The sequence below is a fragment of the Orcinus orca genome, chromosome 21, assembly GCF_937001465.1.
Source record: "Orcinus orca chromosome 21, mOrcOrc1.1, whole genome shotgun sequence".
NCBI classification, from domain to species: Eukaryota; Metazoa; Chordata; class Mammalia; order Artiodactyla; family Delphinidae; genus Orcinus; species Orcinus orca.
Window position 1 is genome coordinate 28,518,483 of NC_064579.1, and position 20,082 is coordinate 28,538,564.

General features: G+C 41.4%; 2 protein-coding genes across 3 annotated transcripts in view; both read left to right on the top strand.

Moving 5' to 3' along the window:
• The first annotated feature begins 280 nt into the window (after positions 1–280).
• LOC125962829 (endogenous retrovirus group K member 7 Env polyprotein-like) lies at positions 281–3,075 on the top strand. The gene is made up of 3 exons (XM_049704261.1): positions 281–1,464; positions 1,515–1,557; positions 1,674–3,075. Exon 1 carries the CDS (start codon positions 522–524, stop codon positions 1,437–1,439), a length of 918 nt encoding a protein of 305 aa, XP_049560218.1. The 5' UTR covers positions 281–521; the 3' UTR covers positions 1,440–1,464; positions 1,515–1,557; positions 1,674–3,075.
• Positions 3,076–4,794: 1,719 nt separating this feature from the next.
• MCPH1 (microcephalin 1) overlaps positions 4,795–20,082 on the top strand; it is a 234,346-nt gene continuing 219,058 nt past the window's right edge. The window contains exons 1-3 of one of the 2 annotated variants that reach the window (XM_049704259.1): positions 4,795–5,262; positions 6,295–6,386; positions 9,576–9,694. In XM_049704259.1, the coding sequence (XP_049560216.1) occupies positions 5,010–5,262; positions 6,295–6,386; positions 9,576–9,694 (464 nt within the window). In that variant the 5' untranslated portion in view covers positions 4,795–5,009. The remainder of the gene's footprint in view (positions 5,263–6,294; positions 6,387–9,575; positions 9,695–20,082) is intronic. The other variant, XM_033407787.2, reaches the window with a different exon arrangement.

Here is a 20,082-nt window from a genome sequence, read left to right on the forward strand (position 1 = left end):
TAAGACAAAATCAAGTTTTTGTTAATAAATCTTTGCCTAAAGTTGTTCATCCTTTTAAATATGATGATTGTGATGAGGCTGTAGGGGAAGCTACAAATGAATGGATTTGGATAAATATTAAAACTGGATATCCTTCATGGATATATTGTATGTATAATAAAGAAAATAAAATATCTATTCCTGGAATTAAATATTATATTTCAGACTGGAGTAGTAATTTTCCTGAAGGAGATTATAGAACATATTTAAAGTTAGGCTTGCTATACCCATGGAATGATACCTATATTTCCCGTCCATTAAAGATAAATAGATGGAATAGTCATGGATGGGTGGCTCCTATTTATACTTTTGTTTATGAAAATAAAACCTATTATCAATCTCAGTTATGGAGATTGCCCTTAACCACTCGTAAAATAACGCTAATTAGAGCTACTACCCATGTGGAAGAGTATTATGTTCAAACCTGTGTGTTATCTCCATATTCCTTATTGCTTTCTAATGATAGTGAAAAGTTGCAGATTATGCAGTATAATATGAGGTTTTATATTACTTGTCAGCAATGTATATTAACCACTTGCATTATTCCTGAAATGAATGTTTCAACTATAATGGTGTTAAAAAGACCAGCTTATATTGTGCTGCCAGTAGCGCTTAATGAATCTTGGTATACAGATATAGGGGCGGAAATTATAAGACAGGTTGGAGAGCTCATACGGCCAAAAAGATTTGTGGCTACTTTGATTTTGGGAATTTCCGCCTTAATAGGAATATTAAGCTCTTTTACTGTCGCAACATATGCTTTAGTGAAGGAAGTGCAAACAGCACAATATGCTAATGATTTATCAAAAAATATATCCTTGGCTTTGGCAACTCAAGAAGCAATAGATAGAAAGTTAGAAGCTAAAGTTGATGCCCTTGAAGAAGCAGTTTTACATATTGGTCAAGAACTTGCTGCTTTAAAAATTCGCTTATCTTTAACATGCCATAAAAAATATTCGTGGATATGTGTTACTCCTTTAAAAGTAAATTATTCTGAATATTCTTGGGAACAAATTCAAATGCATATTTTAAATGTATGGAATTCTAGTGATTTGGGAATTGATTTGGAACATTTACATACACAAATTTATGATATTGCAGCCTCTCAATATGATATGAATCCCTCTAAAGCTGCTGCAGAATTTTTACAAAATTTACAAAGTTATTTTAAAAATAATTCCTTTATGCATATTTTAATAAATTATGGGGCTGCCGGAGTGGTTATAATTTTGCTTCTTATTTCTTTTCCAGTCATTATCCGATTAATTCAAACTGCCCTTCAAAGTGTATACAGAACCAAAGTGGAATTACATACTGCCTTTTTAAAAAATAAAAAAGGGGGAGATGTCGGGAGCCACATAGGAAGTGCCTTTGAGTTACAGCACAGACGAGACCCGTAGTGTCAAGCAAAGTTGATGCTATCGGGTACAAATATGGAGAGGCAAAGTTCTCCTCTGCAAAGCTGATGCTGTCAGACATAAATATGGAAAAGCAAAGCTCTCGTTTGCAAAGCTTCCTGAACACAGGGTGTCCTGCAACGGCCCCTCTTGCCCTTTTGCCAAGAGGCGCTCTCTTCTTACAATCTCCTTGCCCAGGGCTGGTGCCTGGGCTTTCCTGCCCACACTGAGGTTGAGGCCTCCTGGTGGCTGGTGCCGTGCAATTGGTCTCTCTTGCCCAGTGCTGTAAGCTGGGCCCTCTCTGGAGGAGAAACCTGGGTTCCCGAAGACATGTGACCAGAGCCGGGGCCCCGCCAGTTGGCGAGGGAATCCCAGGGCAGGTGCTGGGCGTGGAGGCCACGGGGGCATAGGCTACCAAGGTGACAGAGAACTGACCTTCTCTGGGGGCACTGCACCTCGCTCACTCGCACACCTCACATCTCCCTGCTTGGCCCCGGAGGATGGCTGGTTAGCCAGAGACGGGTAAGATTCCTCAGGGAAGGAACAACCTAAGACAGGCACAGTCGCAGAGGGGCCATCAGGAGAAAACTTGGGGGCCAACAGAGGTGGGGCATAGACCCTCACCCCCCAACTTTGCAGGAGCCTGAACCCTGTCCCCATGGCTGCTTCGCTTCCCACGCCCAGCTCAGATGGGAACCCAGGTAGCAGACAAGAGACCTGGCCAATGGCAACTGCCCTCCCGCCGCAGCAGGGCTTTGTTTCCCATTTCCTCCGTGGACCACAGCTTTCCTCTGTGTGGTAGCAAGGCTTTGCTCTGTGTGGTTCCCCTTGTCTTCCCCTGCCTTTACCTAAGGTGATTTTTGTTATTGGTGTTGGGAAAAATGTATAGTTTTAACGCAGGGGTTTAAGAAAAACCCCAAGTTAGGGTAAAAATCAAGAGAAGGATTATAGCTACTTTGGCTTTTTTAATGATTATATTTGAAAGTTTTATTCCCAGGCCAGGGCACTGGACTTGGGGAAATACAATGGTGGGAACATTTCTGCAGCAGCTTTTTACTCTGAAAGAAAAATTGAAAGAGTTATGGCCTCCCAGTGGAGTTATAAACATGTTGGGAAATACCTGGGTATGGTAGCGAGTTTTTATGCAACAGTGAGTTTAATCAATGAGTTTATGGTACAATGCCCGCTTCCATGATTTTTTAGAGGTATAAAAAATAATGTGTATTGTTTTGATTATTACGGTGGGGTTGGGAAATTTGTAGATGAAATGTTGTATGATTGTTTTTAATTATTAATAGAATAATGTGTTTAAGTTTATGATTTAGTCAAGCAGAATGTGCAGGTACAAGAACACCTTAATCTTCTGAGAAGAATAAAGAAACTGCAGACAAGTTCCTGAAGTTTCTGACGTAGATGTGATCAACATGTACCTAACCACAGAGGATGAAAGGGACTTTGACCACAGAAGATGAAAGGGACTCTGGGCGATGGGAAAAATACCTAATTTGTTTTGATTAATTTGCTGATGTAAATCACCTTTGTTTTATGGCTTATGTGGGGGAGTTTTTGGCGTGGGAATGAGGATGTTGAATTTGAAAATGAGATTTTTTATAGTATAAATACTTGGAAATCAGAAGAATAAATTTGGCAGATCCTTGCATCCTCTGAGGTGTCTTGTGTTCTGTCCACGCCGACTCCGTCTCCCCTTTCGGTGAAACCTGTTCAGCTGGGGCTGGTCCCCGGCACTTTTGCAGAGAGCAAAAATGCAGAAGCACGGATAACTTATTTTAGACTTCACTAGATCCTTTCTTTAGGTTATTTGATTAAAAACCCCAAATAGAAATGCAATGACAAAAAATAAAACTACACTATATTAGTGCCAAGGTCACGTTTCTTTGAACCCAGTAGTTTAATTAACTTTGTTCTTAATGATGAGGTGTACATCAACTTAGCTTAGGTGATAGAGTCTCCTGATGTGAAGAGGTAGTCAATCAAATCAGAAGAGGGTAACTAAAACCTTGGAACTTGAAACTACGGATAAGGGGGGACTTCTGTACACTGTATTTTAACCTCATGAGACTATTATTATTGTTTTATACAATCCATTTTTGTTATTGTCATTTAGACAAAGTGCATTTAGATTTACCCATATTTTAACACTTTTTGTTATTCCTTCTTGAGCTGAGTTCACACTCCCAAGTAGACTGTGTCCCCCATTTCCTCAGAGTAGAGTTTATTAGGTCAACAATTTGTGCTAGTGATATAGTTATTGACCAGAGATTTGAGTCCGGGAGGTGGGGTTTGGCAGCTGTATATACTCAAGGCGATTCTTTAGAACCACAGTGGGCTCGTTGGATCCTGTTAACAGCTGGTATAACAACTAGGGATGAATGAATGAATGAATGAGTGAAAGATGAGCAGTCGATATTCTTGTACACATACCCTGCCACTGGATGTAGCAGAAAGAACTAAACTTGTATAGTTTCCAGTTCCAACCAACATCATCTGTTACTAGCTGTTTGTTGCCTTGGACTAGTCAGGTAACCTCTCTTGAACCTGATTACTTATGGTATAAATTGTATAATATTGCTTACTTTCTACCTAACAGGGCCCATTGTAAGCATCAAATGACACAAAGTATAAAGAGAAAGCTTTTTTAATTGTAAAGGGGGGGGTGGGCAAAGGAGGAGTCCACTGTTAAGTCTCCAGGTTACAATAATAAATGCCTATAAAAATAACAGTTTTAGTGAGAATCCGGGAGGAAATACATATACGTGCTATATAATAACACTCACCTCATAGGGAGGATTAACTTTGATAATACATCTAAACTTGGATCATACATCACTTACATGATAAGTGCTCGCTAAACATTAGTTATCTCTACTATTATTACTGCTTTTTTATGAGAAAATGAAGCTTGGAGAGTGTTAGTAACTCATCAACATCTCATAGCTAGTTAGTGGCTGATATTAGCCTCCGAACTCCAAGTCCAGTCTGATTTCAAAATGAAGCCTGTTCTTCTAACCATTTGGTTATAAGGGAATCCCTTTAAGATTACTATTTTCTTTAAGCTTGGGAATAGACTATATCCTACATGATAGAACACAAAGATGGTACTCAGGTCATTGAAAATGAAACTTTTTACACTACCTACGGCATGAGTCCTTTAACTAGTTCGGTGTTTCAGGGAGATTAAACAGAGAACTTATCAACAGGTGGGCAAGACCCTCCCCTTCCTAAACGTCACCGCCAGGAAGCTGGGGGCTGGGACAGTCTCCCCGCGGGGCGCATGCGCGCAGCCCTCGGGGGCGGGGCTTGCAGGGGAGCGGGCGGGAGGTTTGAAACCCGGAGGCAGAGCGGCAGGCGACGGGGCTGCTCCTGAGAGTCGGGCTCGCCCACTCCCGCCAGGATTTATCCGCTCCGGGATTTGCGGGCCGCAGAGCTCGAGGAGGCGGCCAGGCAACAGGGACCCCCCAACCCGGCGGGAATCGAAGATCCGGGGCCCCGTGCGGATATCGGAGGCCCGGGGTCCCCGCGCGTGACCTGACCCGCAGTGTAGACCTGCGGGGTATGCGAGTCTGGGCGAGAAGAGCCTGTCTCCACTTCTCGCGAGGGTGGGCCTTATTCCCCCCACCGCGGCCTTCCATCGGCGGTTTAGAAAACGCGGAGCAACGGATTTCCGCGCAGCAGGAGCTGAGCGGCGCGCGCCCGCGCTGCGCATGCTCAGTGCCGCCGCTCCGTCAGGCTCGCGGCTCAGCAGCGGCGAGCTCCCCGCCGCCCCTCATGGCGGCCCCCGAGACCCTCGGGGGCCCCGTCCTGAAAGGTGAGCGGGTGGGGGTCGAGCCGGCTTAAGGACGGGTACCGGGGTCGGGAGGCGCTGGAACCGGGCTCGCGGGACGCGCGGGGCCCGCAACCCGGCCCTCCCGGAAGTCGGCCCGGGGGCTGGGGGGCTGTCCCCGGCCTCGGCGCCGGGACCACCCGTGTGGGGTGGGGTGTGTCTCCGAGGCCAGTGCCGGGGTCGCCCCACGTGGGTTCGGTCCGGTGGGGCCGGCGGTGCGGACGCGCGGCGGGGTGGGAGACGTGGGTGGATTTGATTTTCACCGTTTTCTGGGTTCTGGCGTCTTTGGCCAGGTGGGTTTGGGGGGAGGGCAGTAGTGATATCGGGGGGAGAAAGGGTAGTGCCCCTCGCGTGCATCTGTTGGTGTTGGCGTCTCGGCCGCTGAGTGAGCAATCACCGCCTCCAGGCACACCTGGAGCATCAGGGTCGGAGCGGCGCGAGTCAACTACGCTCCCTGCCCCTTGGATCCTGCCTGCTGCTTGTTTTATGTAGGGCTTGCCAGTGAAGAACGCTTTTTGCCTTTTTTACATGGCTGGGGGCGGGGGAGCAGAAGACGGGAGGACGGATGAAAATTATATCAAACCCAGACTGCCTTGTTCATAAAGTTTTGTTGGAACACAGCTATGCTTGCCCATTAATGTGTTGTCTTTGGCTGCTTTTGTGCGACAGCCATGAAGTTGAGTGGCTGTATGGCCCTCAGAGCCTCAGGTGTTTGCTCTCTGGTTCTTTACAGAAAACAGGCTCTTGCACTAGAAGAAGTTAGGCTTTGGTTTTAGGAATTTGGGAAGACCATCCAGTTGAGAATGTAAACGGTGACGTGTGTATGGGTAAAGTTGTTTTCCCCTTGAAATTTTAAAAACTCTAATAGCACTAATATTATTTTGACTAGGCTTTTAACAGAAGAAATGTAAAACTTACATTTGAATGTAAATAGAACAAGAAAAAAATATCGAAATCCTTGGGCGAGGTATGCTGGAATATCAGATATATTTCACACTAGTATCTGTTTATTTTCAGATGTTGTGGCGTATGTAGAAGTGTGGTCAGCCAGTGGAACAGAAAATTATTCAAAGACATTTACAAATCAACTTGCGGACATGGGGGCAAAGGTAGGAAATTCATTTTACCAGTGCCGCATCTGACAGCCCTCTGAAACATACGGAGATCTACTTTCATTTTCTTATTTTGAGAGTTTTGACTTAGAACGCGAAGGACAAAGAAGACAGTGGGCAAATGGCAGGAGGAGGAAGAAAGCCATGGTATGAAGAATTGAGAACAGTTGGGCTTGTACGTGATGGGAGAGGAGAGCTTGAGGATAAAAATATTGGTCCTGCCATTGGCTGCCTGATGCTGTTGATGAAAGTGCGGGATACAGGAAAAGGAACTGCTCTTTAAGGGAAACGTTGTGGATTTGGGGTATACTGGAAGTATCTGATAGACATTTGGATGTACAGATCCGGAGCTTGAGATTTTCAGGGCTAGAGATAGTGGTTTAGGCGTCAAGGCCTTAAGGGTCAGGTGAAGCCACTGGTGTGGTGACGACCCAGGTGGTTAGCATGAAAAGTGCTGCAGATGGAGCCTGTTTAGTATTTCAAGGGCTGGCGGTGGGAGCCATGGAACCAGGCGGAGAAGGATGCCAGGAGAATCCAGAAAACAAGCCTGGAAGTTGGAGGAGGGACGGGCTTCAAAGATGGAATTTTAAAACACTATAGAATCTTAAGAAAAGTTAAGATTGGGAAGTATTCAGGCTTGAGAACTGTAAGGTCAGTGTTGGGCGTATCGCAGGGAACTGGGTGAAGCGGGTGGAAATTAGCCCGGGAATCATGGAGACCCGAGGAATGGACATGGTGAAGGCAGACGCTCTCTGAGTGAGTTCAGCTGTGAACAGAGTTTATTTGTGTGTGTGTGGACGTTGGGATTTGGGGGAGGGTGGCCGATAGGCTGGCGAAGGGAGAGATGAATATGGTAGCAGGGCAGGGATTAGGGTGAAGCAAGGACATCAGGGAAACTGCAAGGCGGCATTCACCGTCAGGCAGAGCGTGTGTGCTCCCGAATTTCCTTTGACTCACCCTGGTCCCTGCCCTGACGAGACCGGATGTAAAGGCCAAGAGCAGATTAGGGTGGAGGACAGTCAGAATGCAGGGCGGGGCTTGCTTGTGAACCTGAGAAGACACCTTTTTTCTGACACTGGAAGGTAGGAATCCGGGGGAGTTTCCACCTGATGATACCGACCGCAGACTTGGGCTACACGTGTTATTGTGGCTGAGAAAAAAAGCCATGGAACACAGGAATTGGCAAAATGGCTTTTGAGCGTAGTATTAAGGTCTTAGATCTCTTGAATCTTTTTTTTTTCGCCTTTATTTAGAAAATTTTCAAATAGAAAAATTGAAAGAATAGTGCAGTGAACATAGATCCAGCAATTAACATCTTTACATACTTGCTTTGACTCTGTCTTTCTAAACAGTATATTTATATGTGTATTTTTTTCCTCAGCTATTTGGAAGTAGGTTGCAGGTAGCATAATTTGCCCCTAAGTGTATTTCGTCTGCATCTTTAAGAACAAGGACACTTCTGTGTGATGGAAGACTGTTGTCACATCTGAGAAAACTATCAGTGATTTCCTAGCATTTTTCTGCAGTAGTTGAATCAGTTTATCATTCTGCCAGCATATAAAAGCTCCGCTGCTGTATCTGCTTGGTTAGGTCTGTCTTTACCTTCAGTCATCCCGGTGCATTTCTGGGCATAGCATGCTGGTTTAAATTTGCATTTTCCTGCACATCTTCACATATTTACTTTGAAAACCCTGTTCAAGTCTCCAGCTCATATTTCCATTGGGTTTTTCTTTTTCTTCTTGATTTGTAAGCATTCTCTGTATTTCTCCGTTGACCCTTTTGTCAGCCATGTGAATTGCAATATTTTCTGTCACTCTGTGGCTTGCCTTTTCACCTTCTTAACGGTGTCTTTTGATGATAATTGTAAAGTAGTTTATTTTCTATGGTGAGCTTTTGTGTGTGTATCTTGTTTTAAAAAATTTGTTTCTCCACCGAGGTTATGAGGATTTTTCTCCTCTGTTATTTTCCAGAAGCTTTATCATTTTGCCTTTCACATTTAGATTTAAATTTTTGCATATGGTGTGAAGTAGTTTCATTTTTTCCCATGTGGGTGGTCAGTCATCTCAACACTCCTGATTGAAAAGACTGTCCTTTAGCCAGGCTACACAGTAACACCTTTGTCATCAGTCAGGTAACCATGTTTCTGTGTCCACATAGTCTGTTCTCACGACAAACCACCCTGTCTTAATTACTCTTTATCATAACTCTTCATAAGTCTTCCCCTTGTTCTTCAAGGTGTCCTGGCTATTCTTAGCCTTTTGCCTTTCCAAATACATTTTAGAGTCAGTTTATCCGTTTACAACATAAAGCTTTTTTGGGATTTTGATTGGTATTGGATTGATAACAACAGACTAGTACGGAGAGAACTGACATTTTTATAAAATGGAATCTTCTAACCCATGAACATGATGTATGCCTTTGTTGATTTGGGTTTCTTTTTTTTCAGTAATGTTTTATAATTTTTTCTGTTGTTTTTGATGCTGTCATAAATGGTATCTTTTGAATTCTTTTCTCTAACTGCCACTGTTATATAGAAATAGTTCATTTTTTCATAATCACCTTGTGTCCAGAAAACGGTAAGTTTTCTCAGTGAGTTTCTCACAAACTCATTTATGAATTCTGTGACGTTTTGGGGATGTTAACAGTGTGCAGAATTGAACCTTATGTGCAAAGGACTGTTTTATTTTTGTTCTTTCTAATCCTAACACTTTTTATTTCCTTTTCTTGCCATCCTGCACTGGCTGGGGCCAGTTGAATAGAATGGAGATACCAGGCATCCTCATCTGGATCCTCTTCTCAATGGAAAGCTTTTAGCATTTCCCATCATGCAGTTTTGTACCAACTTTCAGATCCTAATTTACTATGAATTTTCCTCATGAATAAACTTTTTAACTTTAATGCGTTTTTGGCATATATTGAGACGGTTGTGATTCTTCTCTTTTACATTGTTAATGTAGTAAATAATAATGACTGACTTTTTGTTGTTAACCAACTTTGCAGTCCTGGAATAAACTCAAGTGGTAGGAATGTATTATCCTTTTTATACTTTGATACTCTTTGCTAATTATTTTGTTGCTTATTTTTTTGCAAATGCAGTGTCACAGGAGTGACACTGGCTTGTACTTAAGAAACTGTGCAAATAGTATAACAGTACTTTAACTTTCATTTTCTGCATTTTGTCTGCAGGTTTCAAAAACTTTCAACAAAGAAGTAACTCACGTCGTGTTCAAAGACGGGTACCAAAGCACCTGGGCCAAAGCACAGAAGAGAGGCGTGAAGCTCGTCTCAGTGCTCTGGGTTGAAAAGTAAGTCGTTTCTTTTGTTTTTTTACCCTTAAGTTATCTAGTATTGGTAGAGTGTGGAGGTATTTTGCATGAATCACAGAACCAGATAAAGTTTGATTGCCATCTTTTCTCTGCCTCTTACTAGGGTCTTTTAACATCTTCAGTTTCCTGAGTCGCAAGACGGGTGTGGTATAACTCCTAGCCTGCCCAGAGGCCCTGAGAACGGGGTATGTGTGGTGTATTCAGGAAAAAATAAGGAAGCAGATTGTGTTAGTCTGCTAGGACAGCTGTAACAGAATACCACAGACTGCAGACTTAAACAGCAGAAATTTATTTCTCACCGTTCTGGAGGCTAGGAGTCCAAGATGAAGGTGTCCACAGGGTTGGTTTCTTATGAGGCCTCCCCTTGGCTTGCTGATGGCCATCTTATTTCTGTGTCTTCACCTGGTCTGCGTGTTTCTTTGCCCTCATCTCCTCTTCTTATAAGGACACGAGTCCCACTGGGTTAGGGCCCACCCCAGTGACTCATTTAACCTTCACTGTCTCTTTAAAGGCCCCATTTCAACTACAGTCACGTCCTATGGTACTGGGGGGTTAGGACTTCATGTGAACTTGAGGGACACAATTGAGCCCATACAGGAGTGGTCGAGAGGAAGCTTAGGAGGAGGTTGAGGTCAGAGGTAGTGGGGTTTCACATGATATAAATCGAGTTCCCTGAAATCCAGATGTAAAGGAGTCATACTGCTGCTTTTCTAGAAAACTAGAGTGAGTTTACATGAAAGCAGTGATGTAAAATATAAGGAAGGCATGGACTTTGGCTGTTGATGTGTAAAGCTGCTCTAGAAGAATAAAGGCTATTAATTTAAACTTTAACAGTAAGGCATGGCCATCGATTCCGTTTCTTTATCTTCTGTGGCCTGGGCAGTTTTGAAAACTCCAACCTCACCCTTTTGTTTAAAATGAGATGTTCTTCATTTTGGATGTGACCTGTGCCCCGTGTTTAGACCCAGGTTATGGTTTCCCACCCAGAAGGCTCCATGAGTGAGGTGTGCCTACCCAGAGACCTGCAGTGTTCATCCGCATCTTAATTTTGGTCACCTGGCAAGGTGTTTGCTGCTTTTTCCACTGTGTAATGGCTGTTGTTTCCCTTGAGACTGATAAGCTACCTGTGGGAAGGCAATTTAAGATCATGCAGACATTCTGCTCCCCCTACCCCCCAGGTGTAGCATCGGTGATGACTCTTGCCTGAACCAACCTTAACTCTGAATCTTACAAGACGACTCTTTTCCAAGTTCAGCACTTCCTCCTGTTTCCCCCGGCTGTGCCCAGCTGTGTACCATAGTAAAGAGCGTGCTCTTCTCCCACGCTGATTGGTTAACTGATTAGTGTCAACTGCCGGGTTCCTGTAGTTTTCAGTGGCTTGTAGTTCATTCCTGTCTGTTTGGTGCTCAGATCGTTCAGATTTGGGTAGAGGGAGCCCCTTCAGCTGATTCTTGTGTCACTGTGACGTGTCCCGTCTGACACCTTGTACCTGCTCTACCCCAGCCTTGGCGCCAGCCATTTCTGCAAAGACCATGATTCCTTTGAGTGGGGAATAGTATCAGAGACTAAGATGTGGTGCTGGTGGGCTCGCGGCCAGGGAGTATCATGGCTTCTTGGCCTTTCGAGCAAAGGCGGGAAATATATTTGTTCCTTTCTTCCCTTTTCCTTCCCTCCTTTGGATTATTTGATCTGTTAGTTTTTAAACTAAAACTCTTTCCATTCTCTTTCTTATTTTTAGTGATTGCTTTAGGGATTACAAAATGGATCCTTAACTTCTGAGTCTACTTAGACTTAATATTGTACCACTTCATATAAAATACAGACCTGGTAATTCTGCCCTGCCATCCTTTGTGTCACTGTTGTCATATGTATCACATCTATATGCATTACAAGCTCACAGGACAGTGTTGTCATTGTGCTTTCAACAGTTGTCTGTATTTTAAGTAAACTAAGAGAAAAAATTCTCTCGTATTTATCTGTGTATTTATGCTTGCTCTTCATTTCTGAGGATCTGAGTGTCCTCTGGTCTTATTTCCTTTCAGTGTGAATTATGTTTGGTATTTCTTCTTTTTTTTAATTAAGATAAAGTCCACATACCATAAAACTCACCCTTTGAGTGTATAGTTCAGTGGTTTTTAATATATTCTGTTCACAAAGATTTGTAGCAGTTACCACTGCCTAGTTCAGGAACATTTGTGTCACTCCAAAATAAGCTCCATAGCCATTAGCAGTCACTCCCCATTGTCCCCTGAGCCCCACCCCCTGGCAACCACTAATCTGCGCTTTGTCTCTCTGAATTTGCTTGTTCTGGACATTTCATGTAAGTGTAATCGTACGATATGTGGCTTTTTATGTTCAGCTTCTTTCACTTGGCATATGTTTTAGAGGTTCATTCGTGTTGTAGCCTGTGTCAGTACTTTATTCCTTTGAGTGGCTGCATTATAAGGATGGACCATGTTTTGCTTATCTTCAGCAGGTGGACCTTTGGGTTATTTGCACTTTTTAGCTATTGAGAGTAATGCTGCTATGAACATTTGTGTACACGTTTTTGTGTGAATATATACTTTCAATCCTCTTGGATATATATGCACCTAGGAATGAAATTGATGAGTCGCATGGACACTGCTTGTTTAGCTTTTTGAGGAGCTGCCAAACTACTTTTCGGATCGGATGCATCATTTTACATTCCCACCAGTAACGTATGAGGGTTTTTATCCCTCTTTCATGTTTACAGGCGTTGTCGTGAATGTGAAGTGGGATCTCACTGTAGTTTTGAATTGTATTTCCTTAATGAGCAGAGGTGTTGAGCCGCTTCTCGTGGTTTTACTGGCTTTTTGTATATCTGGAGAAATGTCTATTCAAATACTTCGTCCATCTTTTTTAAATTGGGTTATTTTTCTTGTTGAGTTGTAAGAGCTCTTTATCCTGGATATAATACCCTTATCAGATACAATATTTACAAACATTTTCTCCCTTTCTGTGGGTTATTTTTTCACTTTCTTGTTGATATCCTTTGAAGCACAGAAGTTTTAAAATTTTTCTTAAGTCCATTGTGTCTATTTTTTTCTTTTGTTGCTTGTGTTTTAAATGTCACAGCCTAGAAATCATTGCCTAATCCCAGGATGTAAGGATGTACACCTATGCTTTCTTCTCAGTTTTATAGTTTTATCCTTACATTTAGGTCTGCAGTTATACTTGAGTTAATTTTTGCACATGGTGTGACGTAAGGCTTCACCTTCACTGTTTTGCATGTGGTTGTCCAGTTTTCCCAGCACTGTTTGTTGAATAGACTGTTCTTTCCCCATTCAATTGTCTTGGTACCCTTGCTGAAAATTAATTGACCATAGATACATGGGTTTATATCTGGATTCTCAATTCTGTTTCATTGATCTGTGTGTATCTTTAGGCCAGCACCACAGTCTTGATTCCTGTAGCTTTACCGTAAGCTTTGAAGTTGGGAAGTGTGGCTCCTCCAATTTTGATTTTTCAAGATTGGTTGCCTCTTCCAATTCCCTTGCATTTCTGTATGAATTTTAGGATTAGCTTCAACTTCAGGGAGAAGCAAAGGGCAACTAATATTTGATAGAGATTGCATTGAGTCTTTAATTAGGTAGGTGTTGCCATCTTAACAGTATTTAATCTTGCAATCCATGGCCATTGGATGTGTTTTCATTTTTTTGGCTGTCTAATATCTTTCAGTGATGCCTTGTAGTTTTCAGGGTGCAAACCTTACACCTCTTAGGTTAAATTTATTCATTTTTTTTCTTTTTGATGCTATTATAAATGGAATTGTTTCATTGTTTAGTTGTTAAAATATAGAAATGTAACTGACTTTTGTATGTTGATCTTGTATTCTGCAAGTTTTCTGAACTTGTTTATTAGCTCAAAGTATTTTTGTGATTTCCTTGGGATTTTCTGTATACAGTGTTGTGTAATCTGTATATAGAGATAGCTTTACTTCTTCCTTTCCAATCTGGATGCCGTATATTTCCTTTTCTTTTCTAATTGCCCTGACCCTAATCTCCAGCACGATGTTGGATAGAAGTGGTGAGAGTAACCATCGTTGTCTTGGTCCCAGTCTTCGGAGAAAAGCTTTCTGTGTTTCTTTATTAAGTGAGATGTTAACTTTGGATTTTTTTTTTCATAGATGCCCTTTGTCAGGTTGAGGAAGTTTCCTTCTATTCTTAGGTTTTTTTTTGTTTGTTTCGGTTTGTTTATCATTAAAGGATGTTGGATTTTGTCAAATTCTTTTTCTGCAATTATTGAAATATTCTTGTGGGTTTTTTTTCATTCATTCCATTAATGTGGTATATTAGATTGATTGATTTTATATGGTGAACCAATCTTGCATTCCTTGGATAAATCCTGCTTGGTTATGTTGTATACGTTTGTTTTTAATTGCTGGATCAATTTGCTAGTACTTTTATTTTTGCATCTGTATTCATAAGGGATATTGGTCAGTACTTGTGATGACTCTTTCTGGTTTTGGTGTCAGGCAGTATTGGCATCATAGAATGAGTTGGGATGTGTTCTTCTGTCTTTTGAAGTTTGTAAGAATTGATGTTAATTCTTAAGCATTTGGTAGAACTTCAGTGAAGCCATCAGGGCCTGGGCTTGTTTTTGTGGGAAGGTTATTGATTACTAATTCAATCTCTTGTTATAGGTTTATTCACATTTTCTATTGCTTGAGTCAGTTTGAGTAGTTTGTGTCTTTCTAGGATGTGTTCACTTCATCTAGGTTGTCTAATTTGTTGGCATGTACTCGTTTGTAGTATTCTGTAATAATCCTTTTTATTTTGATAAGGTCAGTAGTGACCTTAAAAAAAAACCAAAGTCATTCTTGATTTTAGTAATCACTTCTTTTTGTCTTGATCAGTCTAAGCTAAAGGCTTGTCAATTTCACTGATCTTGTCAAAGAACCAACTTTTGGTTTGTTGATGTTTCTCCATTGTTTTTCTGTACGTTTTTAATTTCCACTATAATTATTATTTCCTTCTTTCTGCTTGTTTTGGGTTCAGTTTGCTCTTAGTTCTTTAGGTAGAGCATTAGATTATTCATTTGAATCTTTAGTCATTTTTTTTTTTTTGGCGGTACGCGGGCCTCTCACTGCCGTGGCCTCTCCCGTTGCGGAGCACAGGCTCCGGACGCGCAGGCCCAGCGGTCACGGCTCACGGGCCCAGCCGCTCCGCAGCATGTGGGATCTTCCCGGACCGGGGCACGAACCCGTGTCCCCTGCATCGGCAGGCGGACTCTCAACCACTGTGCCACCAGGGAAGCCCTTTAGTCTTTTTTAATATGTGTTTATAGTTATAAATTTCCTTCTAAGCACTGCTCTAGCTGCATCTCTTGAAATTTGGTATATTATATTTTTGTTTTCAGTTATTTCACAGTATTTACCATTTTTTCTTGTGATTTCTTCTTTGACCCATTCGTTATTTTGTAGCTTCTTGTTTAATTTCTACATATTTGTGAGCCTTCCAAAGTTCATTCTGTTTTTGGTATCTAATTTCATTCTGTTACGGGTAGAAAACATATTTTATATTATTTCAGTTCTTTTTTTTAAAGTAGTTGAGACTTGTTTTTATGCCCTAACATTTGATCTGGCCCAGAGAATGTTGTATGTGTACTTGATAAGAATGTGTATTCATTCTGTGGTTGTGGATGTAATGTTCCATATATAGATGTCTGTTAGATCTAGTTGGTTTATACTGTTTTCTAAGTTTCTTGTTTGTTTCTTGATCTGTTTACTGCTATTTTTTAAAAATATATTTATTTATTTATTTTTGGCTTCATTAGGTCTTCGTTGCTGCACGCGGGCTTTCTCTAAGTTTCTTGTTTGTTTCTTGATCTGTTTAGTTCTATTTTTTTAATGTATTTATTTATTTTTGGCTTCATTAGGTCTTCGTTGCTGCACGTGGGCTTTCTCTAGTTGCGGCGAGCTGGGGCTATTCTTCATTGCGGTGCACAGGCTTCTCATTGCGGTGGCTTCTCTTGTTGCAGAGCATGGGCTCTAGGCGCGTGGGCTTCAGTAGTTGTGGCTCGTGGGCTCTAGAGCGCAGGCTCAGTAGTTGTGACGCACGGGCTTAGTTGCTCCGCGCCTGTGGGATCTTCCCTGACCAGGGCTCAAGCCCGTGTCCCCTGCCTTGGCAGGCGGATTCTTAACCACTGCGCCACCAGGGAAGTCCCGTTTCTATCCGTTACTAATTGGGGTATTGAAATCTCCAAATGTTAATGTTAAATTATTTCTCCCTTCAGTTCTGGCAGTCTAGCATTTCTTTTAATCAGATGACAGTAGATTTCCATGGTTTTCTCCATCTGAAAATGTCCTTATTCCATCATCATTTAGTGAATAGTATTCTCAATGGATATAGAATTCCAGGGTGACAGTTGTTTTTGTTTTTTTTTTTCCCCAACTGCTTAAAGGTGTTTTCCCAGAGTCTTCTCTCTGGTAGCTCATGAGAAGCCTGTAGTCTTTTAAATAATTTCTGCGTTGTAAGTAATGTGTCCTTTATCTCTGGCTTCTTTCAAGTTTTTCTCCTTATCTTTGGTTTTCAGAAGTTTCAGTGTCTAAGTGTGGTGCTTTTTAACTTATTCTGTTAAGATGTTGCTAGGTTTTTTAATGTATGAGGTTATACATTTTTTTTCTAAAAACATGATTAGTTTGGGCCGTTGTTTCTTCAAATATCTTTCCTGCCTGTTTTTCTGGTACTACTCTAGCTGCATATCAGGAATTGGCCAAGTTTTTCTGTAAAGGGGCAGATAGTAAATATTTTAGGCTTTGTGGGCCGCATAGTCTTCATTCAGCTGCTCCCTGCCCTGGTGTGGAAAGAACCCTGGAGAAGAACAAACAAATGGGTGTGGCTGTGTTGCAGTAAAACTTTATCATAAAACGTTGTGGTGGGCCGGGTGGCCTGCGGGCCATGGTTTGCCAGTCCCTCCTGTGTGATAAAGTTTTTGAAATTTTCCCACTTGTCCCTAATGCCTGGTTTTTGTTTATTGTTTTTCAGTCATCTTTTTTCTCTCCAAGTGAATCTTTCTTCAGTTTCATTGACTCTTTTTTCCATCAATTCCATTCTGTTATTAAGTCCATTAATTAAATGTATTTCAGATATTTTTCAGTTCTGACATTTCCACTTGGTTCTTTTTTGTGTTTATATGTTTTGTTTTTCAGCTGAGATTTCCTGTCTTTGCTTTCTCTGTCTTTCATTAAAAGCGTATCTTCCATTCCCTGGTGGAGGATAGTTATAGCCATTCCTTGTCTGGTCGTTTCGGCATCTTGAGGTTGGTGGCTGTTGATTGTTCTTTCCTTGAGAATGTGTCACATTTTCCTGACTCTTCCGTAAAACAACTTTGGGTTGTATTTTGGGCATTGTAAATGTTATATAGAGTCTGGTTTCTCTTCTGTTACGCCAAAGGGTATTGACTTTGTTTTAGCAAAAGCAGTTGAATTGTTTAGCTGTAACCTGTGCACTGTCATTTTACAGCCCGTGCTGGGCATTGCTTGGATTTGTTCCGTTCAAGCCTTAGCTGCAGGCATATTTGTTTGCCCCATGGACACTAGATCAGGGGTCAGCCAGGGACTTGGACTTCATGCTCAGAATCTGAGGTGCCCCTTCTCTGGTTTTTTGCTTCCTGGATCCTTGCATCATTTCCTGGTGGCCTTAGCTGCCCGGGCTCTTTATCCCCAGTTCCTTTGGCCAAGACAGCAGCTGCCCATCACTACCACTGCCATAGAAACTGTCATGTTTTACTTCAGGGTAAAGCCCCAGAAACTGTGGTAAAGCCCCAGATTTTTTTTTTTGCTTCCTTTCAAAATTTGCTTGTTTTTGTTTTTCGCTAGCCTCCAAAGTCTTCTGGTAGTTGGAGGGTTTTTTTGGTATTTCCAGAGTGTGTGGCTTATAGTTTATGGTGTATTTATTTGTGGGAGATTTGGTTTGTTAGGAATAAATACAGTGGAACTTAGTATGTTCTTTTTGAAGCATCTGGTGCCAGTCTAATTTTTTTCTCCTTGTAAATTATTCTTTCTGCTTGGGGGCTGTAAGGATTTGTTTTTTTTCTTTTAAAGTTTAATGGTCTTTTCTTACTGTGTCTCTAATTGATCCAGTTGATCATTCTAATTCTAGATTGGCCTTTTCAAGACATTCAGGTCTTTATTTCTGAAAATGTTTCTTGGATGATTTAAGTATTACTCTGTTCCGTTGCTTTGCTTTTCTTCTTCAAGGGCTTAAATTATATGTTGGTCCTCCTTTACCTGCTTTTTATTTCAACCATTTTGACTCTGCTTCCTTCTCCTCCTGCTTCACCCTGTTTTGGCCTCAGCTCCTTCATATGTGTCCCATTTCGGGGTCACCTTCCCTGAAGTGCTCTCTGTGTCCTCCCATCTATAGTAGAGCCCCCTTTGTTACTCTCTTTTGTGCTGGTATAACTTATTCGTTCATTTGTGTGTCTGTCTACCTACCAAATCATGCATTTTGGTCTTTCCATTATGAAGTAAACTGTACGCACAACCTCTGTGTTTGTCGTCTTCTGTAGTTGTGTTTCCACTAAGCACCTAACACATAGTAGGTGCTCAGGAAGTATTTGTCCCAACAACTGATGAACAGAGGAGATATCAGAGCTACAAGTAAAAGGTTGTATGGATACGTGGGTACAGAAAAATAGACCTTTACTGAAAGCTTGAAGTTAATGGAGAAGCTTGGGCGAACATGTAACCTGACAGCTGGGCACTCCTGTCCTGAAGTGAGGCCTCCAGCCAGTCCTGACATGGGACCTCTCACCAACAGTTTTTCTCCTGCTATCCTGTTCCTTTGCTGGTCTGTTCCCTAATTTCCTTCCTCTTTACCCCCTTTCTCATCTCTGCCACTGCTTAGCTCAAGGGGCTCATAGAAACTACAAAATAACTGTAACTGTACCCGAAGGCAATCTCCTAAGGTCTCTTTAAAAGTGAATTTAATCACATTTTTAATACAAATTCTTTTCTTTCTTGTTTATTATTATTGTTTGTTGTAACACAATCAGATTTTAACTATTATATACAATTAATTACTGATTTTTAGATTTCCTTCTGCTATCTTGAAAACAAACTTTCTTTTGAATTAAATATATTTATATTTAAATGTGTGCTATTTTTAAAGTGAAAAATCCCTACTTAATCTACCTTATGCCTTATCTTCCAGCACTCCCCTCAGTTGGGGGAAACCTACCATTGAGAATTTGGAGTATATAGTTTCAGATTGTTTTTTACTGAGCATATAAAAAATGTGTAATCGTGCATGTATACACTCACATTTATATATATACATCCAAGTAAATAAGTAGGTTTTTTTTCTCATGGAGCGCACATATGCTTTTTTAGTTAACAGCATAAGAACATTTTTCCATGTTTTTACGTAGAGGTGTATCTTGATTTTTAAAACACATATTGGTCTTTTGTAATAGATACCCAGTAATTTATGTAACCTATCTCCTATTAATGAGTATGAAGTTTTCCATTTCTTTCTTCTTTTTCTTTCCAATCAGAAATAGCGCAACATTGAACCTTTGTGTACATTACTTTCTTGCAGAGGTGTAAGTCTTTCCATAGGTTAAATTCCAAAAATGGACTTTTGGGTTCAGACGGCTTACATAGTTAAGCCTTTGATAGATGCTGTCAAGTTACATTCTGGAAAGAATGTGCCAAATTCCTTTCTTTCTAGCAGTGTGAGTTATCAGACTTTTAATCTTTCCTACTTGGCAGGTGAAATGATAAAGTTGATTTCATTTGCATTGCCTTGATTTTTAGTGAGCTTGAACTTCCTTTGACAGAACTTGGAGGTAACAGCCAAGCTGACCTTTATTTTTTGTGTCATGTATCCGTTCTTTCGTTAACTGCCTGTGCAGACCATTGCTCGTGTTTTCCACTGAGGATGTGAACTTTCATGAAATACATAAGGTCACTAGGTGTCACTAGAATCCCGTTTTGTTGGGTTATTTCTGGGTGTGTTCTTTCTAAGAGCAGACAGCTGTAACTGCAGTTGATAAAATTCTGATGTTTCCTTTGGACTAACATTTCCATATTGAAGGGAGAAGAAATAAAGGTGAAAGGAATGAAGGTCAGCTTGACCATCACCTCTAAGTTCAGTTGGAGAAGGTTGTTGAAGTTACATTTTTTAAACAGTCACAGAGAAACAGATAACTGGGGACACAGTTCTCAGGCGACATCCCTACGTGTTTGAGAGTCCGCCCCTCACACCTGCCTTTAGTGCTTCCTACACACAAGCATGTTTCCTTGCACAACCACAATGCGGCCGTCCACGCTGATCTCACCGGCTGTTCCAGTCACACGCCTGACAGCCGTCGACTCCACCCCAGAAACCCACGTTGTGTCT